The sequence below is a fragment of the Grus americana genome, chromosome 3, assembly GCF_028858705.1.
Source record: "Grus americana isolate bGruAme1 chromosome 3, bGruAme1.mat, whole genome shotgun sequence".
Classification (NCBI taxonomy): domain Eukaryota; kingdom Metazoa; phylum Chordata; class Aves; order Gruiformes; family Gruidae; genus Grus; species Grus americana.
Genome location: NC_072854.1, coordinates 49,314,141 through 49,333,055, shown reverse-complemented (window position 1 = coordinate 49,333,055; position 18,915 = coordinate 49,314,141). Strand labels below are relative to the sequence as shown.

The 18,915-nt window shown below is 37.0% G+C and overlaps 1 protein-coding gene across 4 annotated transcripts in view; it reads left to right on the top strand.

The window, feature by feature from the left end:
* Positions 1–18,915, top strand: part of ATG5 (autophagy related 5) — an 83,098-nt gene that overhangs the window by 20,233 nt on the left and 43,950 nt on the right. For all 4 annotated transcript variants that reach the window (XR_008576361.1, XM_054820346.1, XM_054820344.1 and 1 more), the window contains 2 exons: positions 1,500–1,662; positions 16,032–16,126. Coding sequence is in view for 3 of the 4 variants with exons in the window: in XM_054820346.1 (XP_054676321.1) it covers positions 1,500–1,662; positions 16,032–16,126 (258 nt within the window). In the remaining variant the exon portion in view is untranslated. The remainder of the gene's footprint in view (positions 1–1,499; positions 1,663–16,031; positions 16,127–18,915) is intronic.

Genomic DNA, 18,915 nt, shown 5'->3' with positions numbered 1-18,915 from the left:
ACAATATGTAATTCCATTATTTAATTTCCAAATCTTTTCAATAACCTAATAAGGAGGGAACTGTCATCCTTGTCCTCAGAATTTCCTTCAGGTAAGGCAATCCTCAGCTCCCTTTCATATTGCCAACTGTTAGCGGTTCTTGGATATCTTGAGTTCCAGTAGTTTGAAGCAGTCTTCACTATTTTTCCTGGTTTTGTGTGGAGGAGGGAAGGTATGGGTTTTTCCAGCATTATATTGCTCTTACTGTGACATGTTAACTATGTTGTAAAAGCCTTTGAAAAGTATCCCGTTATATGTACTTGTATTTCCAAAATGGTTTTGACAGTCCTTCACAAAAGCTTTTTTAAATAGCCAATTTGTAACGTGTTTAGAGGAAAGATTCTCTCGTGGAATAACAGATAAGAATTACAGTACAAAAATACATGGCAAGTTCTTATTATGAAGGGGAGCACTAATGATGCCACTCTGGTTTGGCTCTGGGGGTTTGCACTGTTCAGCACAGTCATAAGCAACTGTGAAAAGAAGATGAATAAGGAGGTGATAGAACATGCTAGGTTTTTAAACCTGTGAAAACTAAAGACAATGAATTGGTGATAGTGAATGCTTGTGTTATTGTAAAATGGCAAGTGATACTAAGCACTGATAAAAGAAAAATGAGAGGAAGAACAACCCTAACTGTTGTTCAACTTGTACTACAGTGCTGAACTTCTGGTTAGTTAATTTTCAAAGAATTTTTTTTTGTACCTGAACGAGATTTACTATAATTTCTTAATAAATGAATTAGGAAATCTATTTGTTATTTACTAAGGGGGTAAAAGTTACCTGGGGAGTGCTAACTGTGCATCCTCAATGCTGAATGCAGTGCACTAGCTCTGACCAAGTAGAAGGAGTATCGAATCAAGTCACACGGGCTAGCAATAGGCACATGTATTAGGTAGAGTTAGAGCTGACAAGGATTTCCAGTATCTCTAAAGAAAAATGTTTGTAAGTGACGTAGATGCTAGAGCTCATATATGTGGGTGATGATACTTGGAGTAAACATTTTTCAAAGGCCTGCATAGAAAGGGGTGCTAAACTACTATTGACAGTCAGTAGGAATTGGGTGCTTGTCACTCACTTCTCCCCCTTTCCTCCTGTTCACTGCCAGAGAATTGAATGTCTGCTTGAAAACATGTTAAAACTCTTCATTTCCTGAATTTTGGATCTCAGGGCCTAAATACATCCACTGATGTGTTTAAATTTATCAAGTTGCAATTGGGTGATTTAGAGTATTTTCTTATTTTACAGAAAATTGTTCAACTTTTATTTTTCCTGAAACGTTTTTCACTGTAAAACCTTTCTTGTCAGCGGTGTGAGAGAATGGTTGTTACCTTCTTCCATAAGTACCAGATTCCACTGGACTTCTTTTGTATAAATATAAACCCGATTGAAATTATCATTTATTCTTCATCTTCCGTGTGATGCATTTATTTCTCTTGATCTATCTTTTATCTTTGTAGAATTTTCCAGAGAAGGATCTTCTACACTGCCATTCTAAGGATGTGATTGAAGCTCATTTTATGGCTTGTATAAAAGAAGCAGATGCTTTAAAGCACAAAAGTCAAGTCATCAATGAGATGCAAAAAAAGGATCATAAGCAACTGTGGATGGGATTACAGAATGGTAAATATAATGCATCAGGAATTAATTATATTTAGGTCTAGCATGCTAATAAATTTCTTCAAATTTTAGTCATGGTACAGGATATAAAATATTATTCTGCAGAATTTTAGTTTAATGTCACGGAAAAGATCTATTATAAAAACAGTCACCATTTTCTGTGAGAATTCAAATGTGGCTTGAGATATTCAAGGAAATAAATTGGGTCATGACTCTATTTTAACAAACCAAAACTAGCAGCAAAACAAACTAAATATTGTCTACTGTACTTATGTGCAACTGATTGTCTTTATTTGGGAGACACCTGGGGTGTAGGTGTTGTTCAGTATTATCTATCTTGGACTGTAAAGTAAAAAAGGTCGTCTCCTCTAGTTTATGCTTAAGGATTGTCACTGATAAACAGTACAGGTAAACTTTGAAAAAAGTTGCCAATAGATTAATAATTTTACTTTTCCCTCTGCCAAATATATTTTTTTTATTGCTGATATTACCATGGCTTTCACAAAGATTTCTGCATAGATAAGTATTGACTTGAAAAAGTCAGGAAAATAATTCAGAACAGGTTGTTCTAAAATAATTAGTATTCTTACTTCATGCAAAGATGGTATGAATCTATATTGCAGTGCAAAATATAACTTCTTTTGTTTTTAGTGTCTCTTCTCTCTTATCATGGTTCTTAATGGCCTCTAAGTTGAAAAGCTTTCTAAGTATTTCAGAAACTGCTATCTGGAATGAGTGGTAATGCCACTTTCAATGCATTTTCCTCATCTCCTGAAGTTGTCATTATATTATTACTGGTAAATTTACTTTACGAAAGCTCTAAGCATGAAGATGTCTATTCTATGTTGAGATGTAAAATACTAAACACTTAGAATTAACATCTTCCCTTATGTTTATAATGAAAATTAAATGAAACAGGAGAACCTTTGAATGCAAGAAGACTTGAGGCATGTGTTTTGCTTTAGACAGTGAGGTTGCAAATTAGTCTGGGTTTAATGTGTGTATTTCATGTGTGTGGGTTTTCTAATTTTTTTTTATTGTTTAGTGGTATTGCCTTTCATATTAAAGGTATTCCTGTAACAATTTTGAAGGTTGAGTGCTTAGAAACTCTGGTTTCTATTTTTTTGTTTAATTGGTGGTGAGTTAGAAATTGAGGTGTTATCTTAATTTGCCATTTGCATGGTAAGATCTTGAGGGATGCAGTACACAGCTGCAAAATTTATCAAGTAAGAAATTGCACTTTATCTGGTTCAATTCAAAGTACTTCTGGAGAGATTCTGTTTTGTATAGATATTAGCCAGCAAACTGACTGATAATATATTCACTTTTGTGAATTAGCAGTAAATAAAGAGTTCTGGTCCATTGGAAGCCAGAATCAGCATAAAAATAGATGTTTCCCTAAAGCTTTCATTGTTACAAGTCAGTTTAAACTGCAATTTCAATAATTCTGTGAAAAAAAGTATTCTGCTGGAGTAGTATTTGTCTTGCAAGCAGTTTAGTTTGAGAGAAGCAAAATGCTGTGCCAGCATAATTTCGTTTTCTATTTCAAGAATTATTAGCTTTATTGCAAAAAGAAATCCTGTCACCTAGTCCTGGTACTCAAGTGTTTCCAGCAGTGCACTTTATGTGCTCTTTTTTATTAATGCTTTTTAAAATTAAAAGACCTCTAACATGAGTTATAATAGTAGCATAATGAGTTATATGAGTATAATAATAGCAAAAGAGTTGACTACATAATGAAATAGTATTAGTTAAGGTTCTTTTCTTAACCAGAAGTTATGGAACCTCAATGCCCTCAACATGTAAGATAAGAGAACAGATGTGCAGTATGTTCTTTCTGTGCTCATCTTGGGCTCTATCTTTTAGTTTATTATTTGTCTAAGAGTATATTCAGCTGCAGGGAAACCAGAATTGTACTGGTTTGCTTTATAGTGTTGAGAACACAGGTTGCCTAGCAAGGTTGATTTCAAGAACGTTTCGCTGTACTTAATGAGAAATCACACCTGTGGAATCTGACACCTAAATGAGAAGTTTGAACAATCTTTTGAATACTTTCAAATGCTAATTTTAATTTCTCGGCTCTTCATAAAAGAGAAACAAGAAAAGCTTGTGAAACCAAGAAAACTCTTTTTAAGCATGTTGTATCTTTCAGTATGTTTTTATAGGCTTTCGTTTGAGATGTAATAATTTTAAACCTCTTTGTGAAACAGAATGAATGACCACAAAAAAGAAAAGAAAGTAGCATTTGTGATAACTGCCTTGTAAGTAATGATACATCTGCAGTCTCTTTTTTTCTGTGAAACTTCAAACAATTTTCTTCAGTTCTTAAATATAGGAAGTGTTACTTGTTTAACAAGTGATAGCAATACTTATGGGATATGTATTAAACTTACATTTTTGAAAAAAAAAAATCCAAATTTGCTTGTTTGGAGAAATGTAACTACCAATTACAAGTAACATTTGGTATAAATGGTTCTTCTAAGAAGGAAGTACTTAAACAGGTAGCATGAGAACCTTTTCAGTTTTGGGGGAAGAGCTGTAATAGTGAATTTGTGGCAAAATCTGGTGCTGGTAACAGCTGGTAGGTATTCATAACAACCCTTACATCCCTCCTTCCACCACTTCTGGTTTTGTCTTAATTTGCTACCAAATCAGGAAGGTAAACATTCTTTCCTCTCTATTGCTTGTGCTATGGTTTTGCTTGTTCTTCAGACTTCAGTTAGCCGATTTTTGTCCATAAACCGGGTATTTCTTAGCTAGAACACCTCTTTGGGATGGGTACATCTATGTTGCCCTAATTTTGACCAGTGTAATGGATGTCTCACTGTGGTAGGGAAGCGATAAAGGCAGGCTATATAATTATACTGACCTGTGTTCCTTTGTAAGAATTGTTAAAATTCTTGGGTCAGAATGGATGGAAAATGTTACTACTGTTCTTGCTTTGATAGTGTTATGGCCATTTTTATCATGGATAAAGAGGATTTTTCAAGTGGGTGGTTTTTTTCTTCTTGCCTTTTGTGTGGAAAAATAAAGACTTTCAGCTTTGAAACATTAAGACTTTGTGGGCCTAGTGATGACTCAGGATCAAATGAAATCTCAACTGTTTTTAGGGGGAGAGCTATATTTTTTGCATGGTTCAAAGAATTAATATCTATAACTTCAGTATATAATAGTTCTGATAAAGGAGGGGTTTTAGATTCAACACAGCTGCTTTTCATCAGTTGTGGAGAGACATAAGCAACCGTACCCTGAAATTTTCACAGGCATCCTTTATAACCAGTGAAGACTAAACTTGGTATTTCTGATACATGAGTGGGGGAAATAAACAGTAAAAACTCATGGCCATTTTAAGGCTTCTTTATGCATTATAAAATATAATGAAGTCATTATTTTACTGAAAATATTATGGAAAAAGAATGTAATGCTCATTCATACTGTAGGGCTTACCAAAAGTTAAGTGGCCATATTGAAGTGTTCTTATTAAAGGAGAAAAATCCTGCAAACATTCAGAATATGCAATATTTTATCTTTTAATGCATGTGATCTCTTTCTTGTCTTACTGACAGAATCAGGCCTGTATTTTCTTGCATTTCTTTCTAAATTGTTTCTAAACCAGTCCTGGGTTTTTGAGGGGCAGAAGTCTTGTTTTTTTCTGAGTTATTACATTCCTTTTTAGAAACGTTTGAACTGCCAAAAAGAAATAGTGTCATATGTTATCAGCATCTCTTTTGTGTTATGTACACATGCCCCACTCAGGTTTGATACGTATGTTTTTCCTCTTGGTAGAGAACTGGTGGGAGCAATACTGTTCTTTACCTTAGTCCGAGATGATGGATGTGCTTTGGTAGCTGAACAAAAAATCTCTAATGTCAGCTGGTCATTTGAAACTTAAACTAGGCAATATGTGCTTAGAAAATCATCAGAAATTTAACAGGAAATGAACAAACAAGTCATTAGTTTTTAAATCACAAAGCCATCTTTTTTTTTCTTCCCTGTATCACTGCCAAAATGGTAATGTGTTTCCATGCTCTATCTGTAGAGATTTGGTTAACTGTGAAGAAAGACTAAACAATTCTTTTCAGCTTTGAAAATGGGTATATTGGTTAAAAGAGGATTTTTTTAAAAAAAAAAAAAAGTCATTACCTTTCCTGGGCTGGTGGTTAAAAATTTCTGGAAATGAGTCACGTTTTCTTACAATTAGTGTCAATACCTGCTTATTCTGGAGTTAAGATAGCATGGTATACACCAAACATTGGGGTTGCTGATATTATGGAACCCTGCGGGGGTGCGGTGTAGGCAGACTCAGTCAGCCCAGCACTGTTTTAGTGCTGAGCTGGGGCTAGGTGCAGACAGGCTGGACCTGCAGGATGAATCAGATGCAGCAGAGCAGGCCTTCCCAGGGATATTTTTTTTTTTTGGTGGTGGTTTTTGTTTGGGGTTTGCTTGCGGGGTTTTTTCCTAGTAATGGATGTGACCTAGACTTCAGTGTTAGTTCTGCAGCGTTTACTGGCCTGTTACCCGTTCTGCAGCGTTTACTGGCCTGTTACCCGTTCTGCACAAATGACTAAACTAATTCTCCACCCGTATAGGTACAGTATCATGGTTCTAAACTGTCACACACCCCACACCCCCACCCCAAAACTGGCTTTTGCCATGTTACTCTTCTGTGCTGGCCTGCTGCCTACTTGCAGAGCTGCCCTTTGTCACAGTGCAAAGGTGGGGAATTGATGGCAGCCTGAATTCCCCCCTTGGCTTTCTCTGCTCCGCTCTCAACAAGAGGGCAGAGCTGCTGTGTTAATGAGACCAGTGCGCATCGGTGCGCCTCAAAGGAGGGCATGAACTGCGCCAAGGCAGAAAAGGGAGGAAAGCAAAAGGCAACCCAGCACTCACAATGCTACTTTATACTGACGTCTCCACCATGAGAGGAGGTTGTCTAGAGATAAGTAGACACAGATAGAGATGCCTTCTAGTGGTTTCACCACTTTGTGTTAGATGTCATGTGTCTAATGAAAACTGTTAAACTCTGAGGGAGCAAGCTTGGAGGTCTCTGCATCTTTGGCACAGGTTATCTGCCAACCATATAATCTATTCATATGTATTGGAGAGTTTGAATTTATATACCTGTTGCAGTTTCAAGGGCTTTGTGTTTTGTCCTCGCTTTGACTCTCTTCTTCCTGGAACACTACCATTTCTTCAGAAATATAGCCACCTTCCAGACTTCCTACTGAAGCAGGTGTGCTCCTTTTGTCTTCAACCCAAATCACAAATAAGCTGGTTCTCAACCGTCACTGCTCCTGTTCTGTAGTTTTTTCAGATATTTGGTAGACTTGGATTCAGATTGAGAGAATTTTTGACTTTATTTCTCTAAATCTATTTTACTTAGGTATAAGTGATGGAGAACCTTTTTTTTTTTTACTGCCTTCTGCTTTCCTCCCTCCCCCTCAAAATATGTCATTTCCTGGAAGACATGTAAGGTCTAACTAAATTTCAAAGTAAACTTTCCCTAAGAAATGGACTTGACTTTTAAAATTAACTTTCTTTAGTTGTTGAGGGAGTGAACGCCTACATTTGACAGAGGCATTATATCAAGTTTCCTTGACTCTTAAGAAAAGCAGTATTTTAGACAAAGTATAGTATGGGGAAAGCAAAGTAGGTTAGCAAGTTATACGGAGATATGCTACTCTGTTTTCATGTATATAAACACAGCATAATCAGAGGCAAAGAAGGCATGAAAATACCCAGACTGTCTAGACTTGGAGCAGAGAACTGGAGGATGAGTAAAATTGTCAGGAGTCCTTTTCCTTTTGAATTACTCAAGAGAGTCTGTAACAAGTCCTGCTGCTCTATTCCCATGCAACCTGTGGGTTATGTATTTCCAAAATGGATTACACATTTTTAATAGTCATCAGAGCTTTCTTTTTAGCTTAAGTGGCAATACCTACTTATCTGCTTTTAGGCTACACAGAAAGCTTAAATTTGGTAGGATGTATGCATTTTCATATTTGAATAAAGGAAAGAAAGTAGTCCATCTTGATTATTTTCTTCCCCTGAACCTTTTCCAGATAAATTGATGACCTAGAAATGAAGGGAGGTGTTGTTAAGGAAACAGTGTACTTACTCACGAAACAGAAGTTTCACTTTATGTTTAATAAATGAAAAAAAAAATTGTAAGGTATGGCTCCCTTGTGTCTATTAAAAGAAAATAGCTTTTTGGATCTGATAGATAATCTAAAGAGTAAAATGCTGCTTTGTCATACAGTTTTCAAAATGTCCTGTTAAACTGCAAAACAAGCAATAGGCTTTTATTTCTTTATCTTCAGAACACTACTTTGCTATAAAAACTAACAGATTCATTACAGCATGAAAGTAAATGTGTTGAATACACTGATCTCAAACATAACTCTACAGTCTTAGAGGAGGTATGCCCCCCCCCTTTTTTTTTCCTTGGATTGCATTCGTAGCTCAATTTATAGTGTGGCTTATGAATTAATTTTTTTTTTTAAACTAGAATCTACGGCTAACTATACATGAAGAAGTTTCTCCTAACTGTTCTCTGGTTGTAAACACTGCTGTTGGAAACTTGTTATAGTGCATATAGGCAAGCAGAGTTGAATTTATTTAATTAATTTACAAGATAATAGTACTAAAAAGGGAGTGACAGACCAAGGTAACCAACCTTGGGGCCCATACCACTGTATTTGACTATTATAGTACTTGAGTTAGTTAGCATGTTGTTTACTTTTGTGGTGATTCCATGTCTTATTGAACATAGACAGGGCAAGTAAAGTCTATTTGTTTTTTACTCTCAAATTTTACAATCTCTGCTGCTTTCCAGTGGTATTATATAGTAATGTGACAGCTGAATGCGGATTTGGAGGGTATGTAAGATTAATGTGCACATCATGCGGTGGAGATATTTCATATAATGTCTGTTGTGTAATTACAAGGCAAAATTATGGCTACTTCAGATATGTACATTCATGTTGAACATTGTACTTTGCTGTCTATGATGTGAAGAATATTTCCACATATTTCTGTAGCTTCTGTCGCTTACTTTAAGTCAAAGCAGTTCTAAGGTCCTGTCTCTCCATACCCAATAGTTACTCATGCCTGAAGAGACTAATAAACTTGGGTGCCCTCTTCAGTTGTGGATTTGTATGTGTGTGTATATATACATACACACCGTGATCTGTCAAAATACCCAAGTAACCTAAGTATTTAGTAGCGAGAATATTTTAACTGTGAATGGTGGCAATGTGTAAAATAGAAAAGAAAAAAAAAATCTTAAGTTTTAATGATGCCATACCAGTATTTCAAGCTGTGTTCTCAAAAGGCTGGCACTGAACTGTAGTAGTCAGTGAGAGTCAAATACGTATCGGAGTCTTCCTGAAGTCCTTGACAGTCATAATTATCTGTGTGTTTATTGTACAAGGATAAGAAGAATGAGTTCAGATGGCCTAAAGTCATTTAGAGACAGGTCTTTAAATAGCTGAGAAATGAGAGTAACCAGCTGTAAATATTGTTTCTGAATAGCATGGACAGTTAGTTTTGAAGTGTTTAAAGTGTTTATCTTTCATCAACAAAGCTGTTTCATGCTCAAGGCATACCACACAAAATTTAACTTTATATAAAATTGGTTAAAATTGCTCACCAATCAGCAGAATTATGTATGCATGTGGACTCTTAGTCTTCCTGGAAATAATATGGATGGAGAAATGATACTAAATTTTGGGAAGACTCCTTTCTGGCTTTAGCAGTTAAATGCAATGCTTGTTAAAGCAGGCATCAGTGGAAAATACACTTACTTTAATATTAAGAATATACACTTGTATACTTGACTTGCAGTTGTAGCTGTCTGTACAGTTTATTTGTTTATATGTATGCCACCCATTAAACCCTTAGTGAGTTTGTTTATGACTAAAAGAAAAAAGTTGGAGGGAGTGTTTGATACACTGGAGGGCAGATCTGCTGTTCAGAGGGACCATGACAAGCTGGAGGCCACCAGGAGCCTCCTGAAGCTCACAGGTGCAAGTGCAAAGTCCTGCACCAGAGGCAGGAAAAATCCCATATGTCAGGGTATGCTAGGGACTGACTGGGAAGCAGCTTTGTGGAAGTGGGTAATCATCAACAACAAGCTGAACATAAAAGTCTGTTGTGTGGTGTTGCAGAAATGAAGATTAACCAGGGAGCTGGTTTAGCCCTTGGGCCCCCCAGAATATAGCCAGATGGTGAGTAATTATTCCCCTCGGCTCAGCACTTGTAAAGCTGCGCAGGGAATGCTGCGTCCTCTTTGGGACCCCAGGACAAAAGAAATGTTGGCAAACAGAAAGGAGTCCAGCAGAGTGCTGCTGGGATGATTATAGGGCTGGAGCATATGCTCTATTAGAAGAAAGTGGGGGAACTGCCTTGTTTAGCCTGAAGATAAGGAGGCTGAAGATAGATTTAATAGCTGCTTTCCATTACCTAAAAGGGAGGCTTGTAGAGCAGATGGAGTCAGACTCCTCTCAGACATGTCTCCATTGGCAGTGGAGTTGGGCAAGTATAAAAGAAAACGATTACAAGTTGTGGCAGGAGTGACTACATCAGTAGACAAGGGAAGAGCTGCGGATGTTGCCAATCTGGACTGCAGTAAGGCCTTTGACACTGTTCCCCACAATATTCTTCTCTCTAAATTGGAGAGATACGGATTCGATGGATGGACTGTTTGGTGGTTGAGGAATTTGTTAAATGGTTGTATCCAGAGGGTAGTGGTCAATGGCTCAATGTCCAGATAGAGATCAGTGACGAGTGGTATCCCTTAGGGATCTGTATTGGGACCAGTATTGTTTAATGTTTTCATCAATGACACAGACAGTGGGATGCACTGCACCCTCAGCAGGTTTGCAGATGACACCAAGCTGAGTGGTGTGGTTGATATACCCAAGGGATGAGACGCCATCCAGAGGGACCTGGACAAGCTCAAGAAGTGGGCCTATGTGAAGCTCATGAGGTTCAGCAAGGCCAAGTGCAAGGTCCTGCACCTGGGTCAGGGCAACCACCTGGTATCAGTATAGACTGGGGGATGGAGGGATTGAGAGCAGCCCTGCAGAGAAGGGGTTGGGGTGGATGAAAAGTTGGACATGAGCTGATAATGTGCGCTTGCAGCCCAGGAAGGCAGCCATATCCTGGGCCACATCAAAAGAAGCATGACCAGCAGGTTGAGGGAGGTGAGTGATTCTCCTCCTCTGCTCTGCTCTGGTGAGACCCCACCTGGAGTACTGCATCCAACTCTGGGGTCCTCAGCACAGGAAAGACATGGACCTGTTGGAGTGGGTCCAGAGGAGGGCCACAAAAATGATTGGGGGCTGGAGCACCTCTCCTACGAGGAAAGGCTGAGGGAGTTGGGGTTGTTCAGCCTGGAGAAAGGAAGGCTCTGAGTAGACCTTATTGCAGCCTTTCAATACTTAAAGGGGGCCTACAAGAAAGCTGGAGAGGGACTGTTTACAAGGGCATGTAGCAATAGGTTATGCAAGTGGCAAATTGCATAGAACTAGAGATACAATTCAATTCCAAGCATTTTTTAAATTTGTACAACTAAATGGCTTTAAGAAGAAACAATGAATAGTCCTGACAAAAACTTGTGTATATCCTACCCTGAGCGCTACAGCTGTTTGTTCACTTTTTTGACTTTCTAAAGATACTGGAAGATAAAAGCTGTGAATTACCATTTCCTTCTTGAATTTAAACAATCTTTCCCTCATTTCTGCATTAATTCTTTTCTATTATTTAAACCCTTTCCACAGCCGCCTTGAGATATATCCACTTCTGAAGTCAGTATTCCGATAGCAGTTGCATCAGTGTCAAATACAGAAACAAAATAATTCCTTATTATTAAGATATTTCTGTTGATAAGTTTAAAGATTAAGGTGGTTTTAGTTCTTTTGCCCACTGTTCTATAGTGGGAACTCCATTTTAACTGGCCATATGCTGTGACCACTGTGTTTTATTGCAAGTTACTTGTAGATATTTCTTATTCTGTGATAATTGTCCATATTATTTGTGTATGCTGATTTAAAGCTACACTGTATTGAAATGCATCTGTTGGTCGCAAGCATGCGAGCAGTGCCCTTTACCCTCATAGTGATCTTTCCTGGTTACCAGTTTAGTAAAGAGTCAGGTGGAAGAGACACATGTAACATCAAGATCCATGTGAAATTTCAAGTTGTTTGAAGCATGACAGCAGTTGAGTTTCAGACAATGACTGTAAGATGCTAGCACAAATAAAACTGTCTGAAGAATATTGCCCCTGGGTATCAGCCTGAGAAAGAGACCCAGCCTTCAAAATTTCAGCCTGGAGTTAATGCTACTTAATAGGAAAAGGTTCAGCAGTTACTATCTGTTAACAACAAACTATGACTGGATTTGCTAACAACTTTTTAATGTAACAGTTATAAATCTGGATTAATCTCAGTGACTGCTACAGGCTCTCAAGTCTTGCTTAATGGAGGAAACAGCAATTCTCAAAGTCTTTCCCTGTAACTTTTTTTTTTAAACTGTTTTAAAGGGTGCTTTAAAAGCATAATTCAGTGATAAATTGCTGAACCCTAAATGCATAATGTGACGCACTGTATTTGTAAATTTATGTTTAAGGTTTACCTTGTTGCTTAATGAATTTGTATACTGAGATTATTGTTATGGATGACATTAACTCGTAGTTTTGCCAACTCTTACTATTTCTATATATGTAAACAGATACTTTCAAAGCTCTCTTTATATTCTGTGTATCTCTGTAGGATGGAAGGCTAATGTCTGCCTGGTGTTTGGACATGCAGTGACTGCATTTCTAATATTAATATTTATAAATATAAGTGACTTAGCTGATAGATTTTTTTTTAACTGTATCTCTCCTCCGTTATTTGGCTATTAACTTCCTGATCTTTGACATAAAATACAGAGAGAAAAGTTTTTATATTTCACTTTAAGCAAAGTTTTATATAGCAACTATTCTCTCTCATTTAAGAAATATTATTAGTAGTCATCTGTAATTTTTATACTGTCACTAATCTCACTTCTGTTTGAATCTTATTGCCATTAATTTAAATATTGTTTTTCAGATATGAACATCTGCCTTTTGCAAGTACTGTTTTTTGCTAATACAGAAACTTTAACACATCGGTCAAGCACTTTCTTAAAAACAGATGGATTGTGGAAAACAAAAGCAATCAGATTTGACTGTTACGGGAATTTAGATATCATGTAGACTGCATCAGCTTTTCACGAGGGAGGGAGATGAGTGTGTGAAATGCTTTTACTGATAGGTAGAGAACTCGCCCTTGTTTACTGTCTTGATGAAAACTCAGTTTTGTTTTGATTCTCAAACTTCCGGCCAGCACCTTCTGTCTTTAAGTCCTGTCTAGCCAAAACACTAATTAGTTCTTATAGCTCATCGTAGCATTAATAGCTTTCTTAAGTCTGTTTTGCATAAATAGGAGGTAGTGACACACAAAAATGGGAGAATGATGAATCCTTTCGCTTGTATTTTCAAGGGGTTTGCGGGGGGGTGTGATAAGTAGTGTTGGGGGGTTTGTTTGTTTTAAGCTTTGAGTCTTAAGGGTTCTGCAAAAGCAGTTATTTTTGGATTTTGTATATTGGAGCTTTAGGTTTCTGGCATTCAGCCAATGCTCCTGATGCTAATAAAAGCTCTTGCCAGAGAGTATATATCAGTATGCAAACTGGATAGCCTTTTCCTGCCACTCGCTTTAAAAATTTGTGTTAATTTTCTTACAACCAGCTCAATTTCCTGTAGTAAAAATACTGTATCCATGGAAAGATGTTTGGAGGACAGCAGTATAAGGTTATAGAATGAATTAGCTTGGATGTCTTTGGACAGTGCTGTATACACCGTGGAGATGTGTCTTAGGATGTCTGACTCAGTTATGTCTAGCTTATTTACTGCAAAGTTGTTTATTCCCTGCAATATCAGGTGGATTGATGGAACATATTTGATTACAAAATGCAACAAGCTCATCATTCAACTGTTGCAGATTTCTTGCTGTTATATTTAGAAACTAGAGAAACTATTAGAAATTGAAACCTTTTGATAAAACAATAGATTGTCTTGAGCATGGTCTGAGTGTTCAGAGAATAATCTGAGAAGTATAAATTTGTAAATTTACCTGCCTTAAATAAGCTTACCCGCATGATTCCTGGGAGGTGAGGAAGCTGGAATGATGAACAGAATTGAGTTAACTGCACCTTACTGCTGTTGAACTTTTTTTTTGGTCCTTCAGAGATTCACTTGTCTGCTATATATGCCACAGGAGACAATATACTTAAGCTCCTACCATAAGTCTGTTACTTGTTCAGAATTTCTTGTTCTTCTGATCCATAAGATGTGTTGCTCATCTCTATTGACTTTTGAAGACAGTAAGCTGTTTACCCAGCTTTCCTAGTTCCTGTAATATGAGCATTAAATAAGTAATTGAAATTAATGTTTGTTTTATTTTGGTTCAGGTAGGATGTCTCCAAATATGTAGATTCCTTATTTAAGAGTCTGCTGAAGCTCACTAGCTTAAGTAAGCCTTGATTGTTTTGTGTATCACCATAATTAAGTTTTATCAACTGAGTTTATAGGCAGATGTGGTAATTGAAGTATAAATCGACCAATGCCTACTGTAGGATGCCTGTCCACACAATCTGTAGTGAAAGCTGTAAGCCGTTCTCAATGCTGTCTCCAAAGATGAGGGAAGCATGCTCAGTCTTCACCTTTCTGCTGACAGCATTCACAAGGAGGATGCAGTCTTTTTTTTTTTTGTGTCAGAAACCTCTGACTGTAGGCTGGGGTTCCCAAATGCAGCCTTGCTTGGGTACACTCAGCTCCAGGGCTGGCACTGACACCTGCTGAGCTTCCCAGCTGGTGAGCCGTGGGTTATGGGGTAGCACCCTGCCGTGGGTTATGGGGTAGCACCCTGCGTCCAGGCAGCTCCTCATCTCGGGCAGGTGCCTGTGTGGTGGTGCCGACTGCAGCTCAGGCAAGTGCTAGTCAAGAGACGCTCGCTGCTCATCAGGAAACAAGGGTGTGGAAGTACTTTCTGAGATAAGTATCAGGAAATGCTCCTACAGAATACCTGGCAAGAGTTTGTTTACAGTTTCTTGGAAATTCTTGCCTTGTGTCACAGTCAGTCAGGAAAAGCCACGTGTTACAAACCCTGCAATATGAATTAACAATGTTGTTTGGTGCACTGACAGGCACCTGTGCTGCCTGCCAGAGTGAAGCAAATCTCAGGCTCTTTTAATTTATGGCAATTGCTTTAATTGTTATCAGCAGTTTTGAAAGCAGGAAGAACCTTTGTTTGGCAAATAGATTTCTGAATTTTAGCTTGCTTCAGGGGGTCTGAATTCTGTAACTGTTGTACCTCCAGACTGCTTGAGACTCGGCTGAACATTGTGTCGAGGGGGGAAAACTGGAGACTCTGTGTTCCTTCTGAAGAAATGTCCACTGTGTTTGGTGTCTTGGAGAGTTAGGGCCTATAAGAAAACGTATCCTTTTTCCACTTCTAAAGCTGCCTTCTCCAGTAAGGCTAGCAGCAGCTTTATTCATCTTAGCTCTTCGTGTGCCTTTCTGTCACTTTTGGTATTGGATGTTTGCTTGATTTGAATAATTGATTCACATGTATGAAAGCCTTTCCTGCTCTAGATCTGTGCTGTCCTTAATACATTTTAAGCTCAATAACCTATTCAGTTCTTGTAATGTCTGAACAGGATGAAATGATATGCTGCCTCAGACTACTTTACTAAGCCTAGTTACTTGGATAATATTAACAAAAATGTTTTAAACACAAACTTTTATTTTCAGGTTGTGTCATGAAATTGGCAGTATATTTTCTGATTATATCATACATTGTTGCAGATTATTTTAATATTTACATAACCAAATGTAAACCCCTCAAGAAGGTTTTCTACTGCTTTTGTTTCTCTGTCCTTTACACCTGTTGTTCACCTATAGTTAAGAACAATTAGATGTTTTTAACAAACTGTGAGTCTGGACCAGTAGCAGCAGAGTGGAAAAACAAGCACTGTTAACTGAGGTAATGAAATCCATAACTTGTGGCCCTGTATTTCCCTAACAGTGGGAGATACGATATGAATTCAAGTTGCTTTCTCTTTCAGTTTGATAAAGTGCCACACCACTGTTTTCATAGGAGAACGCAGGTGACCTACTTGGCTTCAGGCTAAACAAGGAAGAGAAATGTGGGGAAAATAAATTTATAAAGGTCAAACTTCTGTAAGAAAAGTTTGCATGTTGTTCCACATGTTGTTCCAATCGTGACTCATTTACCTCTTACCTGAAAAAGAATATGTGTTATTAACAAAATCTAATTTTACATTCACAGATAAATTTGAGCAGTTTTGGGCAATAAATCGAAAACTCATGGAGTATCCTACAGAAGATAGTGGATTTCGATACATCCCATTTAGAATTTATCAGGTAGGAGACAATGACATAAAACCACTTTTACTAGACTCTTCCATTGAGGTGTCATATATCATAATCTGTTTTCAGAATGATACGTTCCCTTTTCTAACAATATGGTAAAACTTTGTATGCTCATCTTTGTTAATTCATAGAACTCAAGGGTTCAGCAAAGACAAAATAGACTGTATTTATTCTACTAGATAATTACCACTCGTTATGTTCTAAGTGTGTAATACTTGAGAATGTTTTAAGGCTGGTATACATGATGTTTGTTTTTTTAAAAAAGCTAATTCTATCATTAAAAATAACTGCTATGAACACTGCTTCAGATGCAAATGTTCTCTGCAGGGTCTAAGTCCAACATTTCAGTAGCAACACTTTTCCCTCAACCACTGTGTAGGTTTCTTCTTGGCATTATAAGGTGAAAGTAATGGCATAGGTCTTGCATCTAGTTCTTACCTTTGTCTTCTAATTGTAGGTTTTACAATCCAAAATCAGCTTTGATTATTTTTTCTGATTTAATATACCAGTGCTCTGTTTTTTTCAGCAGTTTATTTGGAGACACATTCCTTGGAATCCTTACAATTTTTCAATGTCCTCATAGTTTTTATAGCATTATGGTCACAATGAAGTTTGGAATTAAGTATGGTTAAAAACTTACACAGAATTCATGTAACCTCTCTAAATTGAACAGATCTGCTCCGTTTCGTCTTTGAAACATTTTCATCTATTTACATGTAAGTTTTGCACCTGTAACTATTCAAAAGAAGTCTTTTATTCATAAAACTGAATAGTCTGATACTACTTTATAACAGGTTTTAATGACCATACAAACCTATAAATCTTGCAATGGGACTGAAGTAACTTTAATGTTAGATAAAAGACATTTACTGTCATAGTGAAACCTTCAATTGAGAACGGAAGTCAGTTATTTTGTCAGAGATCATAGCAGATGGCAAAGTTTGTATAAGTATCAAAAAGTATGTATTGGGAAAAGTAGTTCACTCACAGCATTTTGTTTGGTTGGTAACTAAGTTGTTTGTTTATTCTCTGATAGTTGGTTTTTTTTTTTAAAGTCTTTTCATAGAAATCATGTAAATGGGTTTGTGAAATGGAGGTTTTGCTGTCTGAATAAGGTACAGACCTTTAAGCCATGAGGGAAATATTCTATGGTATCACATGATTTCAGGCTAGTAAAGCTTTTTAAAAAAAAGAAAGAAAAAAATCTAATTCAGTAATCCCTGTTCCTTTAGCCAGTAGTATTTATCTTGATTCTCATTATGTTTTCAATTGGAAATCCTTACTTACTGTAGTTTAAACCCAAAATACCTAAGAATAGAAGACCAAACACAAATACATATGCTGCTGAGACAGTCTTTGAGAAGGTTGGTGCGTATTATTTTCAGTAATACTGCTCTTAATATTTCTAAATATTTTCAGTAATGTTCCTCTTTTTAAAAAAAGTGGATGCAGGTGTTTCTAGCTTTTGTGTTTGATTTGTTGGTTTGTGCACTGATTACTGCTCATCATAAAACCCTGTGTATTTAAAGGAATTTTCAGAAAGAGTTAGAAAGGCTGAGATTATAATTTGATTCCAAACAAGGAGTTATTTCCTGTAGTTTTAACATAAATTTACAGTACTCAGTGACAGACTTGCATATGCTGAAGTAACTGTTTCAAAAGTTTTCTTAAGATGTATTTAACCCCCACTTTGATTGAATTTAATTTCCCTTAGTGCTGGTAGAAGTCAGCTTTGCATTCTAATTGGTTGTTTTCATATCCCTATGTGTAGATGTGGCACTTAAGAGCATGATTTAGTGCTGAACTTGGCAGTTTTAGGTTTATGGTTGGACTTGATGTTCTTAAAGGTCTTTTCCAATCTAAAGGATTCTATGATTCTATAAATACCTGAAAGCCTAGGTTTGTATGAGAGTGGATGTTTATTCTCCATGTGTTTTCACATAGTGTTTTTGGAGATATTTAAGGATATACAGGTGGATGCCAGGAAACTCCTAGGCATTGCCTTCGGTGGGGAGAGTTCTTCCTCTTAGTCTCCATACCTTCTGTCACCCCAAAATTATTAGAAGGAAATTCTGTGATGAAGACAACTGCCTATATTTTGTTTTGCAGTATGAGGCAGATGAATTTCTTTTCCTTCAAAGAAATGTACTAGATAATGATATCAACTAAGAAAAATCAGTCTTGGCAATGATTAAACATGACTGGGAAAAGTTGTGGCAGAAAACTTGTATGCAATGAAGCGATCTGCCATGCTTTTCACTGAAGGCCCGATATTTTCAAAACTCAAAGGCTCTTTCAATTGTAAAGCTTGTCTATTAAAATACATTTCTAAAGAATAATATGAATCATACCTCGTGTGGTATCCAAATCTGATGGTGTGTGGGGGAGAAAGAGATGGCAAAAATACGAATGTCATACTTGGTTAAGTCAGAACTAAACTAACCACAGGTAATTTTAAGAGCCCTTGTCCAGCACCTCTTCTTTTAAGTGTAGCAGCTAAGATTGGACCAGAATCCTAGCTTCTACTCTAGAAGATGAAGAAAAAGACTGAGTATTTCTAAGGATCAGCTCATATGCAATTTTAAAAGTTAGCCAAGAGATCTTGGAGACTTTATTACCACTGTCGTAGTCTAAACTGTGTCGTATGGAACTTGCACCAGATGAACCTTTGACATAGGTGGAAACTTCTTCTACCAGAGACAGTTTAAAAATAGTGATTATATTTTTGTGACGCTTTTACTTAACACACGTCAAAAAAAAAAAAAAGCGCCCCACTTCAT